Raw genomic sequence first — 25874 nt, forward strand, 5'->3', positions numbered from 1 at the left:
AATATTTTTTAAAAGAATGAAAAGTTGAAAAAAAATATATAGGTTACCGGTATATTGACAAAGTGGGCTTTACATGCATTTTTCTTCTTTTTATTCTCTCCAACTTCATACAGGCAACGTAATGATGCACCACAAATGAATGATGGTTTGTTCCAGTGATGCGTACTGTAAAACATGATATATTCGCGGCATGAATTTTTCGCGAATCGGAGCCGACGGCCTTTTTTGCGGCATGAAATTTTCGCGAACAGCCACTGGCATTCAGTGCATATAGTGTAGACAAGGACTTTCGCGTGCATTTTAATTTCGCGAATCTTGGTGCTCGCAAAATTTGCGAAATTAAAATGCATGCAAACATTCCTCGTTTTACAGTATACCCAAAATATGAGATTGCTGTGTCAATTGTATTGCTGTTTTGCCATGGATATCTACGAGAAAAATAGGCATGGCTTTTAGTGTGATGCCCACAAACTGGGCTTGATGTGTAATAATTTGCATGGGCCAGTACCAGCCACTTAAACATGAGAGCCCCTAGTTTCAGCTAGACTACATGACTTAACAGTTACTGCAGCCTTTTTGGCTAAAAACTGACACTTCTGAAACTCATACATATCACAACCCTGAGTGATGCTTACTACGTCAAATAAGGATGCATGTTCAGCGTGACACAAATAGCACATTTTTGTACATACCATCACTAAATGCAAATACTGTACAGGTATAAATCAAGTCATCTACTTGACTGTTACATCAACATTTCCAAGATACCTTCGAAACAGTCAAAAATTTGAGTCAACTCATATGAAGTTCTGCTACCTACATCTCTTCAATGATAACATCTACTCTTATCACAAAATGAAATAAGAGAAAAGGGCTACATGTAACATATAAATGACTATCAATTCATGGCAAATATAATACATGTGAAGCCGCTAATAACGCACAAACGCTTAATCTTCCATGACCCAATAATACTTAAGTTAAATGAACACATATAGACCAATTATACCCTCATGTTACATTTCTCAAGTATGGGATATGTGAGGTATAAAGGTACTGCAATAATCAGGTTATCAAATAAATCAATTTATGGATGTCATTCACAAATTACCTATGCATGGGGAAGTTAGGGTTGCAGTACATAGATATGGACTGCTTTTCTGGGCATTGGTAACGTCTCTCCACTTGTGGGATCTCAAGTCCATGCTTTGACCCAAGGAGCTTGCTCCAATAGAATCATAACATCCAACAATATCTCGGCGACCTCCCATCAAAAAGCCAATGAGACACAACATTAGAACAAAAGTGCACCTGTGAAAGCAATTTATCAATCGAAAATGAACATTGGGTATTCAATGCAAGACAAAGTAGGTCTAAAACAAACCAACGGCTAGCTGTCTAAAGTATGGTATCCCTCAGTTGATTGCGTACCCAGCATAACAATCAATGATTAAGTCAGTGAGGTAGAAGAAAGTAATGTTACCTTGCTTGTACTCAGATACACATTTTAAGAGTCTAATAGGGTATTCTGCAAGGGGGAATCGTAACTGCATAAATGCCTGAACGCAAGATTTTGCGGAGCAGCCCCTTCATACACAGTTCGTAAGTGCATTAATGCCTGAACGCAAGATTTTGCGGAGCAGTCCCTTCATACACAGTTCAAAAGGGTACCTAAACAAAAAGATGTGTATGTGTGAAAAACGGTCATCTGATGATGTGCATGCAAGACCCCGCGAGTCCATCTAGTTTCTTAGCAGTCGCCATTCAGAGTGGGTCCCGACGTCGAGGCCTTTTTTGCCCTGTTGAGCCGCACCGCTACTGCGGCGGTGACGGCGCCACCGATGCCGCTGCCGTCCAGAGCGTGCAGGAAGTCCACTTGATGCTGGGGAACCAGTTCCTTGATGTCGCTCATCATCAGCTCCCGGTACTGGGCGAAATGCTGGTAGAGGGATCCGTCCACGGAGACAGTGAAGCGGGGCTTGTTGATGCGCCGGGCCATCTGGGATAGCCCCGCCGCGGCCAGCTTGGCCCCTCTCCTCCAGACAGCGCGGCTCAGGGCATGGACTATTTTGATGTCCTCCTGGGTGGGAGATAGGTCAAACTTCTCCAGTATCTCTCTCACCGCATCCAAGTTTTCTGACGTGTCACTGGTGGGGATGATGGAGATACAAAAATGCAAAGATTACAGAACCTTCTACACAGCAATACTTACATGTACTCTCAAAATAATCAGTGATTTGCAATATATTTCTACATATGAATGGGCAATCAGAGAAAAAAAAGGTAGTCTTGGCAGTGAAAAAGCTGCAACTAAAATAATTTTACTGTGAAAGTGGATATTTTCGCTTGAGTAATTTTTTCCGCTCAGCCGGATAGGATCAGTTTTGTGTGCTTTTAATTCCGTGGAATCAAGACATCAACTACCGAACATATGGCAAGCAAAAATATTTGCATGCTTTTATTTTTGCGCGAGTTTCTGGTGGCGGGAAATGCGTAAAACTTTCCATTTTTACGGTACTTTATGTCGATAAAAAGCAGGTGATAGCCTTCCTTGATCGATGACAAAGCAAATTTATGGTTCCTACTGTAGCTATAGAGCTTCATAATTATCAGGGGCAAATCCAGGAATTCCGTAAAGGGGGAGGGGGGCGCAAACAATATTTCTGGTGGTACTTCCGGGTTTCATCTCATTTTTTTCTTGTTATTCATTTTCTTTTAACAACAAATAAAGAGGGGGCACGCGCCTGATGCGTCCCCCTCTGGATCCGCCACTGATCATGTTGTCCTGAATGTAATGACGACACAAAAGATGATGCATAAACTAAACTCTCAGAAAAAACTGCCTCTTACAACTTTATCAAATAATCTTGACACATTTACATTTTCCTTTGTTCAAGCGTATTCATAATTCTTTTTCTCTTAACGCACCTTACAAGTCAGCGACATTTCTGTGTTTTACTAAAGTCACTATGTGTAATGTCTCTGCAAAATATTTTTCTAGATTTTCCATACTGGTCCCTGCAAACACTCAATACTTATTTCATCCAAAACTCTTCTTATTTCTTAATTGATGCCTTACAGGCATAAATGAATTCTACTCTTTCACTCACAGTCATAGACACCTGGTGTCTTTGTTCCTGCAATAATGAAGTAGGTCGGTCATTGGACGTTGAACTACTGAGCAATAAGTACCTTTAGCCCTCTGGAGTCTGTGTTTACTGTACGATATCATACTATCTCTTATCATGCTTTACAATGCCAATGAACTTGACGCTATTTAATTTGATTAGTCTATAATGTGACTGCCCGGACTCGCAGGTATGCCTCGGTCGATTGTCTCAGATGAACTCCTTGGTTCAGTATTTTCCCTCTTTCCTCTCATTACTTACATGGCTGTAAAAAGGACCTTACGAAAAAGTCTGTTTTCTTCTGTTTGAGCCACAGCAGACGCCGAGTTTAAGCATGGACCAGACATTCGGAAATCCTGCTGGTAAAACTCTCTGGAATTCTGGAATGACTGCTGAAGAACTTGTGAGGAAACTCTCTTTAACTCTTTATGTGCCACATGCCACATTCGCACACCCCGACTCAGTCGACGGCGTGCCGACTTCGCATATTCTGCTCAAACGCACAAACCCGCCCAAACCCGCCCAAACCGATCAATAAATCGCCAAATGAAGCAGTACAATGAACACGTTTCTCGCGATTCCATTCCCGTCAAATGTGGCTTATATTTTGTGTGGCGATTGACTATCAATGGGTGTTCCCTACTGGATTTGCAAGTAAATTCTTAGTTTCTGCAAGTGTTATGTGTGCAAAAATCATGCCTTTACAATAATGTAGCTCCTGGTCAAAAAAGCAATCACAGATTTGTCTTACAATTTACACCAATAACAAAGCGTGGCATTTCCACTCCAGCGTTGCACCTTACATATCCAGGGCAACAAAAATCTATAAAAGCTACATAGATTTAAACAACAGAATGTTTTCCCAAATCATAACTACATGTTGCAGTCTCAGAAGAATGTGGCACACAGTGGGTTTAAACCATGGCACATAAAGAGTTAACTAGGTCATGCCCATGACCTATTCTCCTCCAACAACCTCTAAAACAAGTCACTCACGAGATTACATTGGACACAAACCAAATGTTGTGTAGTACCTGATAATAACACGGTGACGAGGACTCTCTCTTGTCAAACCAAGCAGCCACCAATCATGTTCAATGTGATTCTAATGAGGTGAATACCACTGAAGCCCACTTCCCTCTACGTCACATTCCAGTCATTCTTGGCACAGTTCCAGCAGCTCATTTCCCACAGACATGAGACTCTCCTCGTAATGGGCCGGAAGAGGGTCTGGGTCTCGCAATCAAACAATCCTCTGATGTAGTCTAACCCAAATGGCAACTTTATAGATTGATATCTCAATCAATTAATTGCCACAAACACTGAGCCAAATTTGAGGTTGACTTCATTCCGTCATGTTGCTACCCTGCTCACCTCTCAAGAATATCTTACTCACTCATTACAAGAATGAATAAATAATGGTTGATAAAAAGTAAACAATTTGAGTGTATATCTGTGTGTGTGTGTGGTTTTGGTGAATCAGGGTGTGTGTGTGTGGGTGTGTTTCTTGGTTTTGGTGAATTGGGGGGGGGGTTGGGATTTGGATTTGAAGAAGGATATAATAGTTATGAATTGTACGAAAGATATTGGTAAGATTGAATATTTAGGACAGATGAAGATTTGTTTTGATTGGAAAGGGAAGGGCTGGCTGGGTTTTTATGAATGATTTCATTCTAGATTTGTATAATGTATCTTTTTTTATATGCTCTTGTAGGTGAGAATGAGTTATATGATTCAATATTTCAAGGGCTATATGTTTGGTATAATATATGTCAATGTTTTCTCGTGAAGAAATTATCAGCGGGATTGGTTCATAATTGAGTTATTTATGTTGAAGAGAGATTACTTGCAGCATAAAGAGAAAATGGATTTGTTTGTGTTTTGAATTGTATTTGTATTGTTTTTGTTCATATTACATCCAGAATGGGTTAATTCATGAAAGATTGGAATGAAATCAATAAACATCAAGGAAAAAGAAAGTGTGTGTGTGTGTGTGCATGTGTGTGTGTGTGTGTGTGTGTGTAATTTATAGCCATTATTGCATGATCTGATTCTCACTTTTCCATGAATGTCAGATTCTTCGTCTTGAAGCCCCACTCTTTCCTCAGTGCGTCCGAGACTTCACCTCCGAACAGAGCCTTTTGGTCGGCGAGGTGGATCATGGCGAGGCGCAGGATTTCTCCAAGGTACATGCCTGCTATCATTTTCTCATAGCTGCAAAGAGATTTCAGAACAATAGTTCAAAAAGTTTATGAGGGTATGGCAGCTCTCAGGCCAGACGGACATGATTACAAACTGCCAAGAATTGATAACAGCTTAAATGCTGGTCAGAAATGGGCAGGATTGCAAGAGACTCAAGTGTTGTATTTAATAGTGAGGTTTGCCCCAAGTAAATATCAGAGGTTACTGAGTGAATACTTCACACTCATTGGGTGCCGGCTCATTGCTAAAATGGCACTATATGAACCCACAGGTATGCACCTCTATTAGCTCAGTCTACAATTTAAAGTAAAACTTTATGTGCAACTTTGATTCTACTACTTCAGTTCTTGGGCACAAGCCTTATGTTTAGCATAGTGATCTCAATATCATAAAGATGTAATTCAAAATGTAACACCATTTGACTGCTGAAAGATATCATATTGTTCTTGCCTAGTGACAGTTTTGTTTCCAGGGTGTTCAAAATTAATTATCCATCTGAGTCCTGTTTCATAAAGCTGTTCATAAAGTTACGCATGACTTTACGAACGTCTGGCATATGAAGTGCCAATATGTGTGTCCATTTTTTTTCCTTACATTTTAATAAAGTACAACTATATGTCAATATTTCATCCACATTGTGGAAATAGTACACTTTCAACTAAAAATGTGTTAAAATGCAAGAATAATAATCATCATCAGCAAATTTCAACTTTAGCTATTGAAATTAACAATAATTAAGAAACCCACTTGGCTTGCCATATTCCAGTCATTCGTAAAGTCTTGCGTAACTCTACGAACAGCTTTATGAAACAGGGCCCAGGACTTGCTCGAGACAAAATGGGACAAAGACACTATACATGTATAATGAGCAGTCATAGTACTCCTGAGGTCAGACATTCAATTTATCTCTTCTCCCTCTAAAGCCGGACGGAGCGCCATGAAATGTAAATATGCCAATGCACAGACAGCTCACCAAACATTTGTCTGCAAACAAAGTATGATTTGAATATCAATTCTACACATCTGTGACTGCACCCACACATGTGTGGAAAAAAATCATATAAATATATGGCTTTCCCTATCAAGGACAAAGACCCCCCATCCCCTCCCCCCCCCCCCCCCCCCTTCCTGGCTAAATACCAGTCAGTGACAGGGTTTGAGTACAGATAAGGGTTAGGGATACGTTTAGGGTTTGAATTTTGGCTAGGGTTACAATTAGGTTAAGGGTTAGGATAATGGTTATAGTCAGAGGAAGGGTCTGGGGTGATTGTCCAGAGTGTAGACTATGTCCTAAAACCCATTTACATACTCTGTTTTTATTTCAACACAGCATAGTCAGCTGGGCAGAAGGAAAATGGATTGTTAAGACCTTTTATACCCACTTTTTTTTTCTGCAGGGAGAGGGAGAGAGGGGTGAGGTAGAAATGATTGCTCATTTGATTTTCATATGGCAGTCTTGGAAGAACATATCACACTATTAAAAGTGAAAACATGATAGATGGTCAAAATCCTTGCAGTCTTTTGGTGGGGGAAAATATACTTGATTACTTTATAAATGCATCTTGGCCTGGCCTTGAAAGTAACACTTAAAGGTGATAAGGAAAATCCTATGACGATAGTCTCAATTCATATTTACAGAATAACAATTCAGTTTTGTTTTGTTTTGTTTGGGTATTGCACTTTACAATAGCAAACTTGATTACTCTCATTTCCTTCTATTTGCCACTGGCATTATTTCAGTGAGTTTGGTTAAACTCTGCCCTGAGGGATTTGAGGTTTGCAGGAAGGTGAAAAATTTTCGAACATCGATAACGCACAGCGCACAAGGGAAAGTGGGCAAAGATAACCTAAACAAGCTGTTGTCTATACTGAAGTGATGATAAGATCTAGACGCCAATGACCAGAAACTGTGGAGTGACATTGCATTACACACAGAAGTTGAGCAAAAACTTATTTATAAATGGTCACTGTTCTGGCCTCAGTGATGCCTTAAAGACAAGGACTGCCAACCTCTAAAAACCCATCACCACATTTTGTTGCTACCTAGAGGGGTTTGAGGGTGAAGAGCACATCGTACTCACAACTGCTTTCCATGGTTAAACGTTCTCCTGTCGATGTCCCTGTCGAAGTCGGTCCGCACGTCTTCCAGACAGCCGTTGTCACCAAAAGCCCCCCACTCGCAGTCAATGATGACAAAGTTGTCGGGGCCCCTCTCTCCCTCAAACATCTCCACCTTCTCGGTGCACTCGAGGTAGGATGCATTCATACCAGTACCTGCAGGTATATAGGGCAAATCATCATTGGGGTCTGGGAAAATCTCATCAAGAAGGGGTCACATTTGTACTGTTTACTTTTATAATTCAAAACCCTCTCTCCCTCAAATATCTCCACCTGCTTGGTGCTTTTGATGATGGGATGCATTCATACCCATACATTCAAGAGCCATGCAAATCATCATCAGATTAGGGAAATCTCATCAAGAAGGGGCCACACTTTTATTGCTTGATTTTATGATTCAAATCCCTCTTTCCCTCAAGCATCTCCACCTTGTAGGTGCCCCCAAGGTAGGATGAGTTCATACCAGTACCTGCAGGTGCATTGAATATCATCATCGAGACAGGGAAATCTCGCCAAGAAGGGATCATATTATGGGTAGATTCTGTAATCCAATGATTGTGTTTTATGAATATGGTACATTTTGCACTCATACAGTGCACTCCCATTTTGACGAACATGGTTTAACATAACAAAATTCTGGTTACAACGAAGTAAAAATTCAGGCCGCAACATTACCCACTCTATGTATTTCATCTTTTTTAAAAGTTATAACAAAATTTTGATATAACAAAAGAACGAGGACTTTGTTATAACGGGAGCCCATTGTATTCAATATTCATGAAACCAACAACTCACAAGAATATTGCCTCCTGTAACACAAATGCAATGTTTGTCACCTCAAATGTGGGATATTGCTAACTTTTGTCTTGAAAGGGGAAAAAACTTCTTCCTCATTCTGTCAGTGCGGTTCATGACTGCGAATTCAACTCCTCAAAAACGTTGGCTTTCTCAATTCACAAAGTCTCAAAAGTCTAAGCAGACAAAGTCTCAATTCATAAAATATCATATAATACTAAACTAGAAATGTCGCTATGGCAACTGATGCCTCCGCCATAATGTATGATTCTCCCAATAGGCGTATAGTACAATGTCTTCACAATGTGTGATCCATGACAGTTTCACATAACTGGCAAAATATTGAAATGACAGGTTTGTCAGAAATGTCTTGAACTGGGTTTGCTTTCAATAATTTTCTAAGAGTGCAGGTACACATATTTGGGGAATTGAGAATTTTTACTTGAATTCTGACAGACCTTTTTATAACTTTATGCATTGAGTAATTTCCAAGGTATGAAGAAAGAGTGTAATGACAGTACAAAATGGATTTTTTTTTTTTTTTTTGTGGGGGGGGGGGGGGCATTGAAACCTGGCCTTTGACCTTTAACCTTTGACCTTTGGCCTTCTGGCTGGAAATTTCCCAGAGAATCTCCATTAGGTAATGCATGTATTAAGTTTTGAAACTAATAATGCAAGCATTGCATATAATACTAGTATATGAGGGAAATAGTAAAAATTTGAGGAGATGACCTTGACCTTTGACCCCTGACTATTGACCCATGACCCCTAAATTCCCTAGATAATCCCTGCCAGTCAGTACATACGTATGTACCAAGTTCCACGAAGATACATTGAACCATTTGCGAGAAAAGTGATATTGGAACATTTTCACCTAACCTTTGACCTTTTGACCTTTGACCTTATGACATGAAACTCTCTCTGGAGAATTTTTACGCAGTAGTACATGTCCACACCAAGTTTCAAGAAAATACCTTTGGGCATTGCATAGATATGGGGGAAATTGCAACATTTGTAGCATTTGACCTTGACCTTTGACCTCTTGCAAATGTCACTAAAATCTACTCAACTAATTGTCCCATCATACATCATCCTTGGACCAAGTTTGGTGAAAGCTGCTTCATCCAGTTTTGAGTTATCACGTAAACAGATAAATTTTAGGATTTGACCTTGATCTTTGACCTTTGACCTCTGTCCGATTTCACTGAAAAACTAATCAAGTAATTGAGTATATGAATATAAGAACGACCCAAGTCCATGGAAGACCATTTCGAGTAAACTAAAAAAAACTTCATATCTTTTTTATTTGTCCAATAATATTATATTTAACTGTGATGGGAAGGCAACATTGTATATACAAATTAGAACATATATTATTATGACAATTAACATTTACATTAATTGTGGAGAGGCCATTTTGTGTGGTGGACTTGGGTCGTTCTTTGATTCATACACATGATATTCTGCTATAGAGATGAGAGAAGGATGAGAGAGGGCGCTATTATATGAATGTAAGAATGACCCAAGTCCTTCATTTTTACATTCATATACGATGTAACTTATTCATTTCAGGCACTTCCGGGGGTAATTAGGATTTATCATTTATACACAAGATGAGTCCATGCATAAGCTACAATTTCCCATGTCAAACTGAATTTGGCCAAAAATTGGACTTGGGTCGTTCTTATATTCATATACTCAATTGTCCCATCATATATCATTCTCCAACAAAGTTTGGTGAAATTTGCTCTATCCAGTCTTGAGTTATCGCGTAAACGGATACAACTTCATGATTTGACCTTCACCTTTGACCTTTGACCTTCAGCCGATTTCACCCAAAATCTAATCAAATAATTGCCCCATCATATTTCGTACTTGGACCAAGTTTGGTAAAATTCCAGTAAATTTTACTCAAGTTATCGCATAAACGAAAGCGGACGGACGGACAACCCGAAAACATAATGCCTCCGGCACCACTTCGTGGCAGAGGCATAAAAATATGTGGCATATATTTTTCATGTTATATACACGTCCCTTTTGTGTTTTCACAGCCAGTTTTGTTGACATTTTTCTGCATTAGACTTCATACTGAACACTTCAAGGACAACTAAATTTTGTGTAATCCTCTTAGAAATATAAAGTCACAGGCTTATCTCATGGGAGTTGCAAAATAAACCGCTACACCTATGGGTAACTTTTTTTAAAAGGTCATCTTTCCATCACAGTCCCTGATACCAGTCGCTGGGACTACACATCTACAATCATATTAGACTTGGCATTTCAACCAAGCACACATATGACTTTGGACTTAAGTACATCATGTTCGAGGGGTTGGTCAAAGATAAATTTCTACACAAAACACACACACATAAAATTTGACTAAAAATCAAGGGAGCCAGAGTTAAATTGTCAGCAAGTGCTGGTTGACTTGTCAATATGGGAATCAAACCTACAAGGCTTTTTGGAGCAACAGACTCACCCATGATGAGACCCACGAGACAGTTGTGGTCCTTGAAAGCTCCCGCCATCTGGGTTGCCACAGTGTCATTCATCAGGGCAACGATATCAACTCGCACATTCTGCAGGCACAGTGATACAGGGCAGCATGTGTATTATGTTTTCTAAATTCATGGCTTTGCTTTGCATTTGACAGCTCCTCAGACAGATGGAAGCAATATATCTCAAGTGTTCAAGAATTATTACTACACTGTCAAGAAATTAAGAATTAAAGTAGTATCTACAAATGATTTTTCAAACTACATTGTATATAATTACACACAACATTGAAGAAAATTGAATCTCTATGCATGTTACATTAAATGTTTTTTCTCCCATTTACAAAATATACTTTAAAGATAATATAAAGTTTTGGTACCTCAAAAGTTTCCCTGAGTTTCCTTGTCTTAGTTTGTGTTTCAGGTTAAAGTACCTTTCATATAACTAACACTGTGAGACTTACTCGCCCCAAAGTGCTCTCATGTCTTAGTAATCATGCAATAATGGTTTCGTACCAGAGCAGAGCGGGCTCTGAAAAATTCGAACGAGCCGTTAGTTTGACTCGACGCGGTACCACGACAATCAATATACACGTATTGTATGAAACTATTTTTGCATGATTACTAAGACATGAGAGCACTTTGGGGGAGTAAGTCTCACAGTGTTAGTTATATGAAAGGTACTTTAACCTGAAACACAAACTAAGACAAGGAAACTCAGGGAAACTTTTGAGGTACCAAAACTTTATATTATCTTTAAACATCTGAACCATTTCCATGCACTACACTGATGAAACCATAAACCAACCAATAGACTATTAACATGAACGATATGGTTGGATATTACCAGTACATGGATGTCAGATACAAATAATGGCATTAAAAAATTGCTGATACTTCATGTACACAGAATGTCTCATCCATCTGTTATACACTAGATTCCAATTACTCAATTTCCTGAGATTCTGCTGTTCTTTGGCCTAGAGTTAGGGTTATAATATGTAATGTTTGTGAGTAGAATATATGTTTGGCTTAGCTTACAGATATTTCATGGGAGAAATTGTCGCAGGAGCAAGTGTTATGGAATCTGTTGACTTACTTTCCTTTTACAGGCCTCCTGGAGCATAGGAACAACATCCTTCCCTTCCACACCAGCAGCATCGTAACCTTTGGTCCACGTCACCAGGGTGGCTAATGGATAAACATTGAATGATGAACGATACACATCTTACATAAATCACCACACTTCTTCAAATCAAGGAGAATCATATTGATTATATTCTTAAAGGGATGATACAGTTGGTTTGAGATGGGGCTTGGAGTTTCTGATGTCTTTTGATGATGATTTTTTTGAGATAGTGAGAAACCTCTTATGAAATATGAAAGAGTATAAAATTCTAAGAGGATTTCAAAATTGGTATTGAAATGGCTGAGATTATATCCAAAGCAAAGTGATCCTAATGAAAGGTGAGACCCATCTTTTATTAGGATCACTTTGTTTTTCTTTGTTTATGGATATCTCAGCCATTTCAAAACTGATTTCCATCAAGTAAACAATGAATTTTTCATAGAATTGCATGCTTTTTTAACATTTCATAAAGTGGTTTCTAAGTATCTTGCAAAAAGTTAAAAGCTGGATTCTCACCTCAACCAATACTATATATCATCCCTTTATTAAAGATGCTACATATGTTCTTTCAAAGAAAAAAACCTTCCAGTGGATATCACATATACTTAATAAATCATATAACAGAAGTGAAACAAGCTAAACAAATAATATAATCTACTGGGTATTCAATGATGTGCAGATCAGACATTGTATAACAATAAATGTGCCCCCCTTTCCTATTTTAAGCCTGGTTAAAGCATTATCTACATCATCACATTACAACTGCTTCTTACTTTTTCATGTCTGCCTGGTCAGGTTAGGTGCTTTCTTATCAATCATATCAACTATCATTGCCACTGACCTAACATCGCACGGCAAATTGCCATTTCAACAAGGAAGATTTTACGGTGTAGTTGCATTATTGAAAACACCATCATTTTTACTGATAAATGACAACATTTCAACAAGAGTCATATCGTAATGGTACAAGGTATCAAGCTCTATTTAACTTTCTCCTTGTCCCCTCAACATTGCTAAGTACTATCGATTGGACCGCAAGTGGTAGTACGAGTAGCATTTTTATGGCAGCGGGCTAAATAGGGTTAAAGTAGAGTTACATCAGCTTCCTACGAGACCGAGACCGCTCACTACCGCTGGCTCACCGTTGACCCGTCATTCAACTCTCTGAGGGGGTAATGATTAACCATAGCCACGATGGCAAAGGGAACACACGGCACATTCCCCACCTCTGCCACTCCCCCTTGCCAAATAAGATACCGGAGTCAATGTCAACATCCCCGATATTGATCAATTTTAAATGGCTTATATTGAAAGTCAAATTTATGTCTGAAATCATGCAGCTTGGCCTGCAGCCAATGAACATCATGAATTTTCGGGGCTGGTCTTTTTGTTTTTCATTTGATTGTTGTTGTTTTTTTCCGGGGGGGGGGGGGGGGGGGGCATAAAGATAGATCAACACAGAACATAACATCCGGAACAATCAGCTCTCATTTAAAGTACTAGAGGAATTCAAAGAGAGACACAGAGTATGAAGGAATTTTATGAGATCACAAGAAGGTACCGATTCCCAGTGATGACGCCCGTCACATCCCGGTAGTATTGGATGTCTAAACATGACACTCGTCTCGGGGTTCAAAGTCTCCGACAGATAGGCCTAATGGCTGGATCTTATGGCACGGCAAAAGAGATGCTGCCCTCTTTGGATGCTGTGTGACAGTGTGTACCAGAGTATTGCATCATGCGCCAAAGAGTAAACTGTATCATGTGTCTATTTTGAAGATGATGAAGACGATGATCCACAGCAATTGTATATCGCCATGATATCTGTTGTAGAAACATTCAAAGGCGCAGACTCGTCCAAGAGAGTTAGCAATTGAATGCCTGGTGAAATATGTGAGTCTTGAGTGAGGCTTGGAAGTGATCCCGTTTGTCAATTTCACAGAGAAAAGATAGGAGCAGGGAGGTGCCCTCCCTGATAGGAGGGAGTTCCATAGGCAAGGAGTGATAGAGAAAAACCGACAAATCTCTGTTTTATTTAGATACTAAAATTATTCCATACACACCTACTAGAAATCTGTTCTCTTCTGATAAGCATTTACTAACTGTACCAGTTTCATCCACCTGTTCATATGGAGATTTATTTATTCTTTTTCTGTTGCAGCGCTTTAAATTTGTGGAATATAGTGCCATACGGACTTAGAGCCGAGACATACAATCAAAGTAATTTGATAAATCTTTAAAAACTTATCCTTTTTTCTGATGTATATTACCTATGTGGGATGTTATGTGAAGCACATCAGATAAAAGTCTTGATTCTGTAAATGCATAAAAAAGCAAACTATTCTCATTGTTCTTAAAAAAAAAGAAAGAAGGTCTTCCCTATGACAGAGCAAGTAGAGGATTTGAAGCTTTCTCTCCATTTAACTTGTCAACTTTGACAGGCACAGGACATGGAGGGGGGGGGGGGAAGCAACCAACAGGTTGGCAATGTACATTTAAGATTACAATAATTTGTGACATGCAATTCATGTATGCACACTATAACACACTATCATTAGCATTTTTGGGATTGGATAATATTACTCTGATAACTAATATCTAATAGAACTTTGTATTTTTCTATTATGATCTTCCTCATGGAGGCATTATGAGCTCCTTTGCAGAGACATCCATTATGAGCTCCCTCATGGAGACATCATGGTATATTTGATATTCTTGTTTAATATCTCTAAGATTTATTATGTTTGTTTTATGTTAACATTGTCTGGGGCAAATTATTTGTTGTATAGGGCCCCAATTTTTTTTTCTCTCTTCTTTCTTTAAAACACAATATATAGTATCTCTAACATTCTACATACAGTATTGTATCCTGGTAGTTATTTAGTTGAGAGATTAATTCTACTCCATCAGCATCTTTGTTTATCGCTGTTACTGAAGGGGCAAGGTTAATGTGTCTTGTAGTGTGTTTATCAGCGAGGTGACTAATAGTCTTATTCTTTAAAGTGTAGTGTGGACTGTGCCAAATGTTTGAGAGCTATCAGTTTTTTTCTATTTATAGAGGATTTACATTTCTGACAAGTTGATATTCTCTGCAAACAGCTTTACTCCATGGTAAAGCACACAGGACCAACGTGCCCATGGACTGTGGATAGTACCAATAACCTCACACATGAGGGAGGGAGAAAACTAAAAGCTTACGCAGCAGAGAATGATAACTGGATCTTTTTGTGGAATATATATAAAGTACAGTCAAACCTGCCTTAGCGGCCACCTCTCTATAGCGGCCACCTGTCTATAGCGGCCACTGAAAAATCCCCCCAAGAGAAAAGCCATGTTAAAGACCCTGTGTATAGCGGCCACCTGTCCAACGCGGCCAGCGACCACAAATTTTGTTTCCCGTGGTAGATTTTAACCTGTCTATAGCGGCCAAAAACCTGATGGAGCCGAAGCCGAGCTGATAATTCAGCGTGTTTTTCTGCTTTTTAGCCGTGCCGGTCATTCCTGGGCAACGTTCAGTGATCGTCACCGTTGCATTCATCACTTATTCAGTCCCAATAATGCACTAGTGTTAAGTTTTCTTCATGACTGTGCACATGCTACGGTACTGTGCAACAATTTCATAAACACCGGCATTGTTTTATGCATGATACACACGTGTGCATACGCACACACATACATATACATGTAAGTGTTTATAGATGTATACAACGATGATACATGTACATGTAGGCAATGTACACAAAGTTGGATTACCTGTCTATAGCGGCCACCTGTCTATAACGGCCACTTTTTCCGTATCCCTTGGGTGGCCGCTATAGACAGGTTTGACTGTATCATGTACCGGTATCTGCATTTATCTCGTTGTCTTTCTCCTCTCAATTTTTCATTGTCCTCCTCCTTTGCCATTTTTTTTTTCTTTACCACTTCCCATGCACTGGGGGTTAGTCCCACTATATGATCTGTCTTTCTCTCAGTGCATAATTTCATGTGCATTTATAGGCACATGGTACAACTTTCTTTCTTCCAGAAAAGAGTGAGGTAACACAAGGATATGATGGAGAGAAATAGTCAAAAACATGTGAGCATGGAGTGAAGGACGTTCATGCATGAAATGCACACGAAAAAAGGAAATGGACAAGTTGCTTATGACCGCTTCCCATATTTAGTTACCATTTTAAAGGCAAGACATGAAAAAGACCTTGTGGATCTTACTTCGTAGCACAATTAAAAAGGTGTGCAGGAAAAACAGAAGTAATAAGCAATAACAGTAGGTTTCTGGCACATCGAGTTGTTGGAGCAACTACATGCATCAAAGATATCCGAAGGATTTCTTTTTTTTTAATTTGTACGAGAACTTTTTTTGTCATCAGAGTGAGAAATTATTATAATATAGGTTATTTTTACATATGAAACTTGACAATCTAAAAAAAAAGTAGTGAAATTCGAATTCATAGCAAAATGATGATGCACATTGAGAAGTACAATACACACAAAGTACTTACATAGTAAGTTCGGTGCCACAACTGACAAACTTGCTTTCAATACAGATTTCAGGATATGCAACTGAAGGCTATGACAAAGGATATTTTACTATAGAGTCTGTCTAAATAACATTAAACATTAAAGCCAGTGTAAAAAAATTCTAACAAAGAAAAGCTAATGGTAAAGCACTTGGTCCAAATTTACAATTGCAGTGCAAATCAAATCCATGGTTACACTTAGTCCATGGACTGATACAAGCACAAAATAGGCATACCTTTCGCAAGTACGCGCATATCAGCGTACGTTAAGTACAGATGTCTGTAATTGGCATACACCCGATAGATCTGTCAAGCACATTTATGCCGTCAAATTTTGCATGATCCACGAACTACTTTTGTGCATTGGGATCAAGTTTGTATCAATTTCAGCCACAAGAGAACAGAAACAGAAAATTTCTTGTAATTTTCATGAATTGATCTCTTACCTGATGCCAGGCCATTATGGAAGCAAGGAAAGGAGAACGTAAAGCCGAGAGGGATCTGCATGTCCGACAAGTTGTGACTTCGAGTGAACTTGCCCAAGTGCTCCGCAATGTAGTCAAACAGCTGAAAGACAGTGGCAAAAATGTGCAAACTCAGCTCAGACACTTTGTTATCTCATATTTTCATTTCATATACTAGATAGTACTGTACGAGCTGAAATTTTTGCGGTGATTTTATTTTCGCGAATTGCCTTTGAACCGCGAAAATAACAACGCACGAATAAGTAAGTTCAGTTAGACCCTCGCAACCATGAAAATTAACAACATGCCAAAATGTCCTCCAAGTAGCAATTCGCGAAAATATCTGTACGCGAAAATTTCAGCTCGTACAGTATATGAAAACTTGAAAAAGTGCAAACTCCCTCAAGCTGTTACTGTAGTAAAGTAAAGTATAAAAAGTGCACTCCCAATATACACACATACAAACACAATTAAATAAAAACTTCGTTACAGCAGAGTAGAAATTCAGGTCCAAAAATACATCTCTACGTATTTTGAATTACTTTATTGTTTGGTTAAAACAAAATTTTGATATAATGAAAGAAAACTGACAGTCCTAAGGACTTCTTTAGGAGTTGCCTGTACTATTCACCATGTTTCTGGAGGGGATGGGTCAGTGCTCTTCTTATGTCTTACAAAATTAATTTTTATGAAACTGTTATTTATTTCTGTGCATTCATTGTCCTAAAGTGACATCACCGACTGTTTAAGAATTCCATTCTTGGGAGGATGGCTAATATGGAATTAGACAAAACTTGAAAAGCTAGCAACATTTGAAGAGATTTTCATTTTTTTTTTCTGTCCACAGAGAGCATCCTGCACTAAAAAACTCCACAAAAACTTCTCCTCTAACACATCCATAATGCCATTATTAATGTAAAAACTACATTCTTCTATATCCTTTTTATTAGATTAAAAACTCATGAGTGGAAAAAAAATAAACACACATGTAACAAAAATCATATTCTAAAGGCCTTTCTCTGCACAATTAAATATTTGAATATGAATTATGGTCTGTTTAACAAGGCTGGTAAGGAAGCAATTGATGCTCGTAGGCAAGCAACCAAGGCAGGTGTCATGTAGGCCTACCAATGACTTTATCTAAGGTTCCCACCAAAGAACTAGGTAATAATGATAAAGTGCCTTGCCCAGGAGCACAGCTGCTGCTTCCTGGGGATTTGAACCAGGGACCTGCTGATTAAGAGTTTTGGTTATATCCACTGAGCCACAACAGAACTCCTATGAGGAACCATACACCCATATGTACAGGTGACACAGCAGGCTAGGAGGAGGGGGATGCTGGAAGGGACGTATCTACCTTTGAGTGAATTTCTAACAAATGGTCACCACTTTAACATTACCTTTGTCCAAGTTTCCCAAGATTTTGAGTAATTTGCAGATAACGAAAAGGTACAGATAGTGAAGCAAATGGCACATGCAAACCTTGGACGTGATGGGTCCAATGTGCGTGAAACATGAGACTTGTATTAAACATGATCACCTCAATTAAAGGAGTCTGGAGAGGCTACATGGAAAGTCTTCAAGTACACTTTGAAAACTCATTGGAAAGGATGATTCAATGTGAGGCAAAGGAGGGTCCAAGATGCCTCGTCTCATAAGATGAAGATGTTGGCACCCTTTCATGTTCCAACCACGATAAGGCAGCAGGTCCCTATGTCAAAGGTGTGGTTATACTTGATTAATGCAGGTGTCCGGGAAGCATGGTTCACAATGGCCGGCATGTCTCAGCAATGGCATTCTAGATGGAGGTCACTTCCTTTATAGGACCTAGAGATCTGACTGCAGTGGTTTCATTCTATAAAGGAAAAGGAGACTGACTGGTTGCATCCCATGGTGCCATCAATCTCCTGGAGCATGCCATGAAGGTTTCCCAGGGAACTCTTGACAAGAGGATCAGAGAACAGGTTGCAATTGGTGAAATGCACTTTGGCTACATGCCAGGAACAATAACTATCAATGCCATATATTTACTGTGTGCAAGATGCAAGCTAGCTACCCCCACAGAGTTGTTGCAAAGAACAAGCTGCCAATTTGCTTATCTTGTTGACCAAGACAAGGCCTGTGATGATGTACCAGAGGAGACTGTCAAATGGGCACAAGCTGACAATGGAAGGCGTTGAGGAGTGGCTAATTCTTGCAGTCATGGCACTATTTGCAGGAGCAGAGACACACAATCAAGACAGAATCGAGAGAGAGAGAGCTACAGCTACGGGTACAGTGTCAAAGCTGGAGTTCACCGAGGCTCAATTCTCGGTCCTCTCCTCTTCACCATCGTAATGGAGATCATCTCTATGGAGACTAGGGAGGGCCTTCCATTGGAACCTCTCCATGCAGATGACCTGTCACTGATGGCAGAGAGAGGGTAAGAACTGATGATCAAGATGCCCAAGCAGCAATAGAGGGAAATGGATTGAAAGTGAATGCTGAAGAGTCCAAGACTAAAGCATCTTGCACAGGTGCAAGTGAGATAGATAAAGAGGGAGAATACCCCTGTGGAGTTTGTTACACAGGTGAAGGAGCAAACCGACACTACACCAGAAGGGGCGGTGGTACATTTTTCAGGGTGAGGGTCAAGGTTAATGGTACCCACCCTCCTGAAATTCATATCTATTTGTTGTTGTTTTATAAGTTGGAAGAGTGGCAGCAGGCCCCAGCCCCCTCGTTTTGCAGCCCCTGCAACAGATGATCAGGGCCCCATTTCATAAAAGATGTTAGGATAGCAACTCTTGCTAGAATGGCAACTTCCCATAGCAACAGCCAATCAGGAAGCTGGATTCTTGTCATTACCATGACAATTCCATTCCAGCAAGAGTTGCGATCATATCGACTTTCTTTATGAAATGGGGCCCTGATGCACCAACTGCCTGAACTGGGCTAATTGCAGATGTATGAATAGGAATCCCTAGCAGCATGAGGATATGTTTCATCTGCAAGAGATCCTAATGCATAGTCTCATATTAGAGAGGAATGTACAACGTAACAGGCCTGGAATCCCATGGCAAAAAATATGAAACTGTGGATGAATTTTGCGCCATTGGAGACATGCCAGCTGCCAGAGTAGACGAGGTGGCAGATCTCAGTAACTCCTAGAATTCGAAGTTTCGGGATTGTTCTCCTTTCCTCATGCACCTCAATTAAGGTCAGGGGTATCATTTGGGTGAGGGATTTGTACTGGGTTACTGGCCGAGGTCAACTGCAGAGGATGAGGCATACAGGACTCCTCCAAAAGGCAGAATGCTGTCCCTTGCTGCAGGTCAATTCCATTGTGACTTATGGGACAAAGTGACAATTTTCGGCAATTTCAAACCAGTATTTTGAGAAAACAGTTGCATCAAATGCATTTTTCTCAGTTCATGGTTAGATCCATCATATCACAGTTTATGAAAACACCATACTTAGTTTGAAAAGTATCATTGCATTACGTACAGCAACGAAAAATTGCTGTCGTGACCTATGAGACATTTGAGGACCACCGTTTTTCACATGGGAAAGTAAGTTCTGAAATATTCTTACACACAGAGTCTCTGGAAAGATATTTTCTTTCCTGAATGTAGCAAAGGGTTGGTGCTTACCCTGAGCCAAGTGGTATGAATATCTACTCATTGGTACAGTAGCAGGATAGGGAAAACCAGTGACTGATGGGACACAAAAACGTGACTTATGGGACGCTATCAACTACTACATTTTGAGATTGAGAGAATAATATTTACTGATGCCGGAACAAGTTCTAGAACATCATAAAACCAATCTATGACCAAAGAACATTCAGAAAATAAGCCATCTGAGAATTACACAAGCTGTATTATGGTCATAATAGTGTATCAGAAATGATACATAAATTCTGCAAAAATTGGCAATTTTCATGAAAAATGAAGGTTTTTCGGACATAACTCCACTCCACGTTCACCGATGTTCACAAATGAGGTATCAAAATATCCGTTGTGAAAGGCTGCTTTGAGTAAACACACTCAGATCATCTAATTAAGCTTCATTAATCATCTATAGTCAATAGTTTGATTTTCATAAAATGCAACCTCTCCGTGGAATTGACCTGCAGTCATTATGGCTACCATTATGGCTGCTATTATGGCTGCCTCTGAATCATCACTATAGGGCTCACACCCATAAATATTTCCCCATCTAGGGATGTGTGTTAAAAATCAAATTTCAAAAAATTCTGTAAAATAGCTGGGAGAAATGAGGTGTTACAGCTTCACTAACCTGGATAAGTGAGATATACCCTTTCATCCATCAAATTTTCAGGGTGGATTCTTTGGCTCAAATTCTGTCAAGGGGTCCGCAAAGCCAGACTACGAGTTCTTGTCACTCAAAAAATCACTTATTTTCCGTACACGTACCCAATGAAATATAGTCCCCTCAAATTCCATCAGAAAAGCTTTCATCTTCCAACCAAAATGCAGTTTGTAGAGGAATTCATACTCAATATCTACAGCTATTTAGTTTTTTGCCAAACTACATCATTGATTTTCAATAAATTTTTTTCCTCATTTATTTTGGTATCTTTGGTACCAATTTGTGAAGGGGTCTGGGACATTCCATTGTATTTACGGGAGTGAGCCCTATAGCAGGACGATAATCAGAAGTGCTTCCACTGGTTCTGGATGACAATCAAGCAAGGAAAAACGGTTCCCACATGTGCTCTGTAGGTGTAAAGGGCAACTCCTCAAGGAGGTGTGCTTGCCCAAGTCATCAAAATATGTTCTTAGCACAGGAGATGCCCCCTGTTTGTCAGGACAATGCAGCCAACCAGGCCAACTCTTCACCCTTATCATCAGCTCAAGCAATGAACCTGGTATATCAAGGGACACAGGTTTGTACCAGCTGTGAGCTGATTTTGTCGACACTACCTTTGGAGGCACAGATTCCACATTTTATTTCTCTTTTGACACTGTGTATGGCATTGTAAAACCATGGGCATTTCTGGTAACCCTTCATAAAACTGGAAATTGTCACAAAATTATCTCGCCTTCCTTCAACAGATTTTGGAGAAGCAAATTTAAAGTTTAAACATTAACATTTAGTTCCCTTGAATTCTTTACAGGTATGAGTGACTTTCTTTGTTCTGATGTGCTCAGAAAGTAATGTGAGCAGCGAGGTGGGTTCCCACCTCTCTGATGTGGGGTTGCATGTGACAAATGTACAGTCATGATGCACATTCTTGTGGTCATTGTCAATACATCATCCACACGGTTAAACATGTCAAGTATAAAAGAAAACAAACAAACTAGAAATGATTATGACTGTGCAGCAAATTCACACATTCTTTAGCTAGTGTATGATCATTGTATATGAACACAGCATTAAAGGGTGAGTACAGTTCTGGTTGAGGTGAGGATTTAACTTTTAACATTTTGTGAGAAATTCAGAAACCACTCTATGAGATGTCAAAGAGCATGCAATTCTAAGGGGTGTCAAAAGTTTATTTGATGAAAATCGGATTTGAAATGGCTGAGATATCCAAAAACAAGGTGAAGCAAAGAGATCCTAATAGAAGGCGTGGCCTGTCGCCTTTCATTATTATCACTTTTTTTGGATATCTCAGCCATTTGAAAACCAATTTTCATCAAATAAACATTGAATCCTTCTTAAAATTACATGCTCTTTCATATTTCAGGGAGGTTTCTCATTATCTCACTTAGGAATGTTCAAAACATGAATACCCACCTCAACCAGTACTGTACAGTCCCTTTAAGATCAGATTCCTTTGTCACATACTTCTGCCTGATTGTTTCCTTTAAAGCTCAAACAGTGGAATCTGGAACACCAGGACACTGACTTTACTTCAGATAATTTTTGAGAGAGAATCTGGAACATCAGGACATTGACTTCACTTCTGACAATTTTTAACAGAGAAACCAGACAGGGTGGGTCAGGCAGAGATTCACCGACTTTTAATAATCAATATGCTAACAGATGAAACGGAGATAGCCCCCAAAATATCAGCATTTCTACGATAATGCCAAATATGATATGGGGTTAATACCCTGACGGGCTGCATAGCTGTGCAAATAAGAATACCAAGATCACGCCTGGAATTTGACCGTGTGTGCCAGGTCCATGCCATAATCACTCATACCAACCATGCAGGTCTGGTGTCATTTTGGCCCCTACACGTAGTAACCCCAGTCATCGTCAAAGCACTGTGTACAGCATATTAGTATTTACTTTACTCTGCCAGTTGATCCACAGTGAATTTGTGAATCATGACAAAAATTAGCCAAAAAACAGTATATTATACTGATTTGTTAAGATTAAATGTAAAGTTTAGAGCAAACTGATTTTGTCCATGCACTCCAGGATAAATCATGCAAAAGAAGGAATATGTACTGTACGAGCTGAAATTTTTGCGTACAGATATTTTTGCAAATTGCTACTTGGAGGACATTTTTGCGTGTTGTTAATTTTGCAGTTGCGAGGGTCTAACTGAACTTACTTATTAGCGCGTTGTTATTTTAGTGGTTCAAAGGCGATTCGCTAAATTCACGAAAAAGAAACCACTGCGAAAATTTCAGCTCGTACAGTATTCACTGTGTATATTTGTGACCTGTGGTTTATTCACTGTAATAAAAACTACATTCCATTGCTGTATATTCTTCAATGCATATACCATGACTTTTATTTTGAGTGATTTTTTTTTTTGATAAAAAAATCATGTTCATGAAATGAATTCATTAATCAGTAAATTCATATATTTGCAATCATTGTATACAGTGTATCATCAACAGTATGATAGAACACACTACACATACCTCAAGATTGCTTTTTAGCTGGCTTAAGTTATAAGATCATTGCTGCATCAGCCAACTTTCACTCAAACATCAACAGGAAATGAATTATGCACATAATGCCCACACAATGTTTACTCCATCAATTCAGAATATTTGTATCAAACAAATATCTTTTGAAATTTTACGTTGGACATGATTTACAAAGGACAAACACTTGCACACATTATCAAAAGGCATCAACGGAGGAATGAATGTAAAATTTTCAGCCTTTGCATGTTGCGGGCCAACAGAGTGGCATGTCGTAAAATGAAGAACAAAGGCAGACTTAGAATCATAGATTTGAGAGGCCTCCCGCGCTCAGTGTTAAATGTGAACTTTGTCTCTAGCCTTCTCCCTTGATCAGGCCAGTGAACTGGTCCGTCTGGTGACTCGACAATGGCTGGAAGACTGAACCCACTGAATAAACCCTGACTGAACTTTATCTGGTCGTCACAGTTTTAAGAGGTGCAAACAAGATGACTCTTTGCACAACAATATGATTTCCCTCACACTTTGAATGTGAAATGACCCTTCTACATTATCTTCTTTTCTTCTTTTTTTTTTCATCATTGAGATTTGCAGTATCATACATGGAGTATGCTATAATCCATAAAATGATATTTAATAGCATCTGCATGAAACACTCAATTGTGTTGAAATAAAACCACGACTTTCATTTTTTTTTTTTTTTTCATTGGGGCTGGGGGTTGTAAAGCAAGAAAAAAACCCATAAATCAATATTAAAAGTAAACACAATAAAGAAAACGCATCACATGTTTCCCATTTTAAGCTGAAATCATTGTTAAAACTGCTAAAGTGTTGTTAGTTATGTTAGAAAATGACTGACATCATCAAAATTGTGCAAATTGCTCTGCATTATAGTCTCTCAAAGCCCACGGTAAAATTACAAAATTGACAAAAGAAAAGAAGGCATTTTCAACTTGTGCAATACTTTCTGCATACACAATATTGAGTAAAAACTCTCACAGAAAAAAACTAGAAATGTCGCTAAGGCGACTGGTATGCCTCCGCCATAATGCATGATTCTCCTAATAGGTCTATAGTACATGTGGACAATGTGTGATTACATTTTCACAAAATAGGCAAAATATCAAAATAAGTTTGTCAAAAATGTGTTGAATGTTCACCTTCCTTGACCTAGGTTTAATTGGATGAATAGGAGAGCATGTATTGGGGGATTTATGGACTTGAACTTGACTTTGACCCATTCATAAGTTTATGCATTGAGTAATTTTCAAGGTATGGAGAAAAAGTGCAATTTCTGTAATGGAAAGTACATTGTTACCATTTTCATCTGGCCTTTGACCCTAAAATTCATAGGATAATCACTGTCAGCTGCAGAACATGCATAAAAATGTAGTAAGTTTAAAGATAACTTGAGCCACTTCTGAGATATGGAGGAAAAAGTTAGTTCAGCACTTTCCCTTGATCGCTGACCTTTTGACCTTTGAGGCCAAAAAAAAAGAAGAAAAAAAAAGAAAGTTTCCAGAGAATCTCTATTAGGTTATAAATGCATACACCAAGTGTAAAAAAAATATCCTGCTGGCATTGCATACATGTAACTATGAGGGAAATAGTAAAATTTTGAAGTGTTGCCCTTGACCTTTGACCCCTGACCTTTTACCCCATGAACCCTATATTCTCAAGATAATCACTGCCAGTCAGTACATGCATACTATGTTCCATGAAGATACCTTGAACAATTTCCAAGGTACAGAGAAAAAAGTGAAGTTTTAATATTTTTACTTGACCTTTTGACCTTTGACCTCATGACCCCAAACTTTCACCAGAGAATCTTAATTGGGTAATACATGTATACACTAAGCTTCAAGAAAATATCTTCAGGCATTGCATACATATGGTGGAAATAGAGAAATTGTACGCATTTGACCTTGACCTTTTGACCTTTGACCTTGAGCATGTGCACCCAAAAGTTGATAGGCACAACTTCACCCCCTAATACACATACATGTTTCATTAGGATACTTCAAAAGGTTTTTTAGTTACGCTGTCCACAAAATTCATTACGGACGGACAGAAGGACGGACGGACAACCCGAAAACATAATGCCTCCAGCACCACTTCGTGGCGAAGGCATAAAAAAAAAACAACAAACAAACAAACAAATGATGTGACAAAATTCTGTTCAAACTG

At 39.0% G+C, this 25874-nt stretch overlaps 1 protein-coding gene across 1 annotated transcript in view; it reads right to left on the reverse strand.

The window, feature by feature from the left end:
* Positions 1–1704: 1704 nt before the first annotated feature.
* The window catches only part of LOC139738727 (hexokinase-2-like), a 28868-nt gene continuing 4698 nt past the window's right edge, over positions 1705–25874 (reverse strand). The window contains exons 2-7 of the mRNA XM_071649364.1: positions 16834–16954; positions 11838–11929; positions 10723–10822; positions 7412–7604; positions 5187–5342; positions 1705–2147 (exon numbers count right to left, since the gene is read on the reverse strand). Of these exons, the coding sequence (XP_071505465.1) occupies positions 1751–2147; positions 5187–5342; positions 7412–7604; positions 10723–10822; positions 11838–11929; positions 16834–16954 (1059 nt within the window). The 3' untranslated portion in view covers positions 1705–1750. The remainder of the gene's footprint in view (positions 2148–5186; positions 5343–7411; positions 7605–10722; positions 10823–11837; positions 11930–16833; positions 16955–25874) is intronic.

The sequence above is a fragment of the Diadema antillarum genome, unplaced genomic scaffold (assembly GCF_040938485.1).
Source record: "Diadema antillarum isolate AM-2024a unplaced genomic scaffold, OU_Dant_1.0 seq00000766_RagTag, whole genome shotgun sequence".
NCBI lineage: Eukaryota > Metazoa > Echinodermata > Echinoidea > Diadematoida > Diadematidae > Diadema > Diadema antillarum.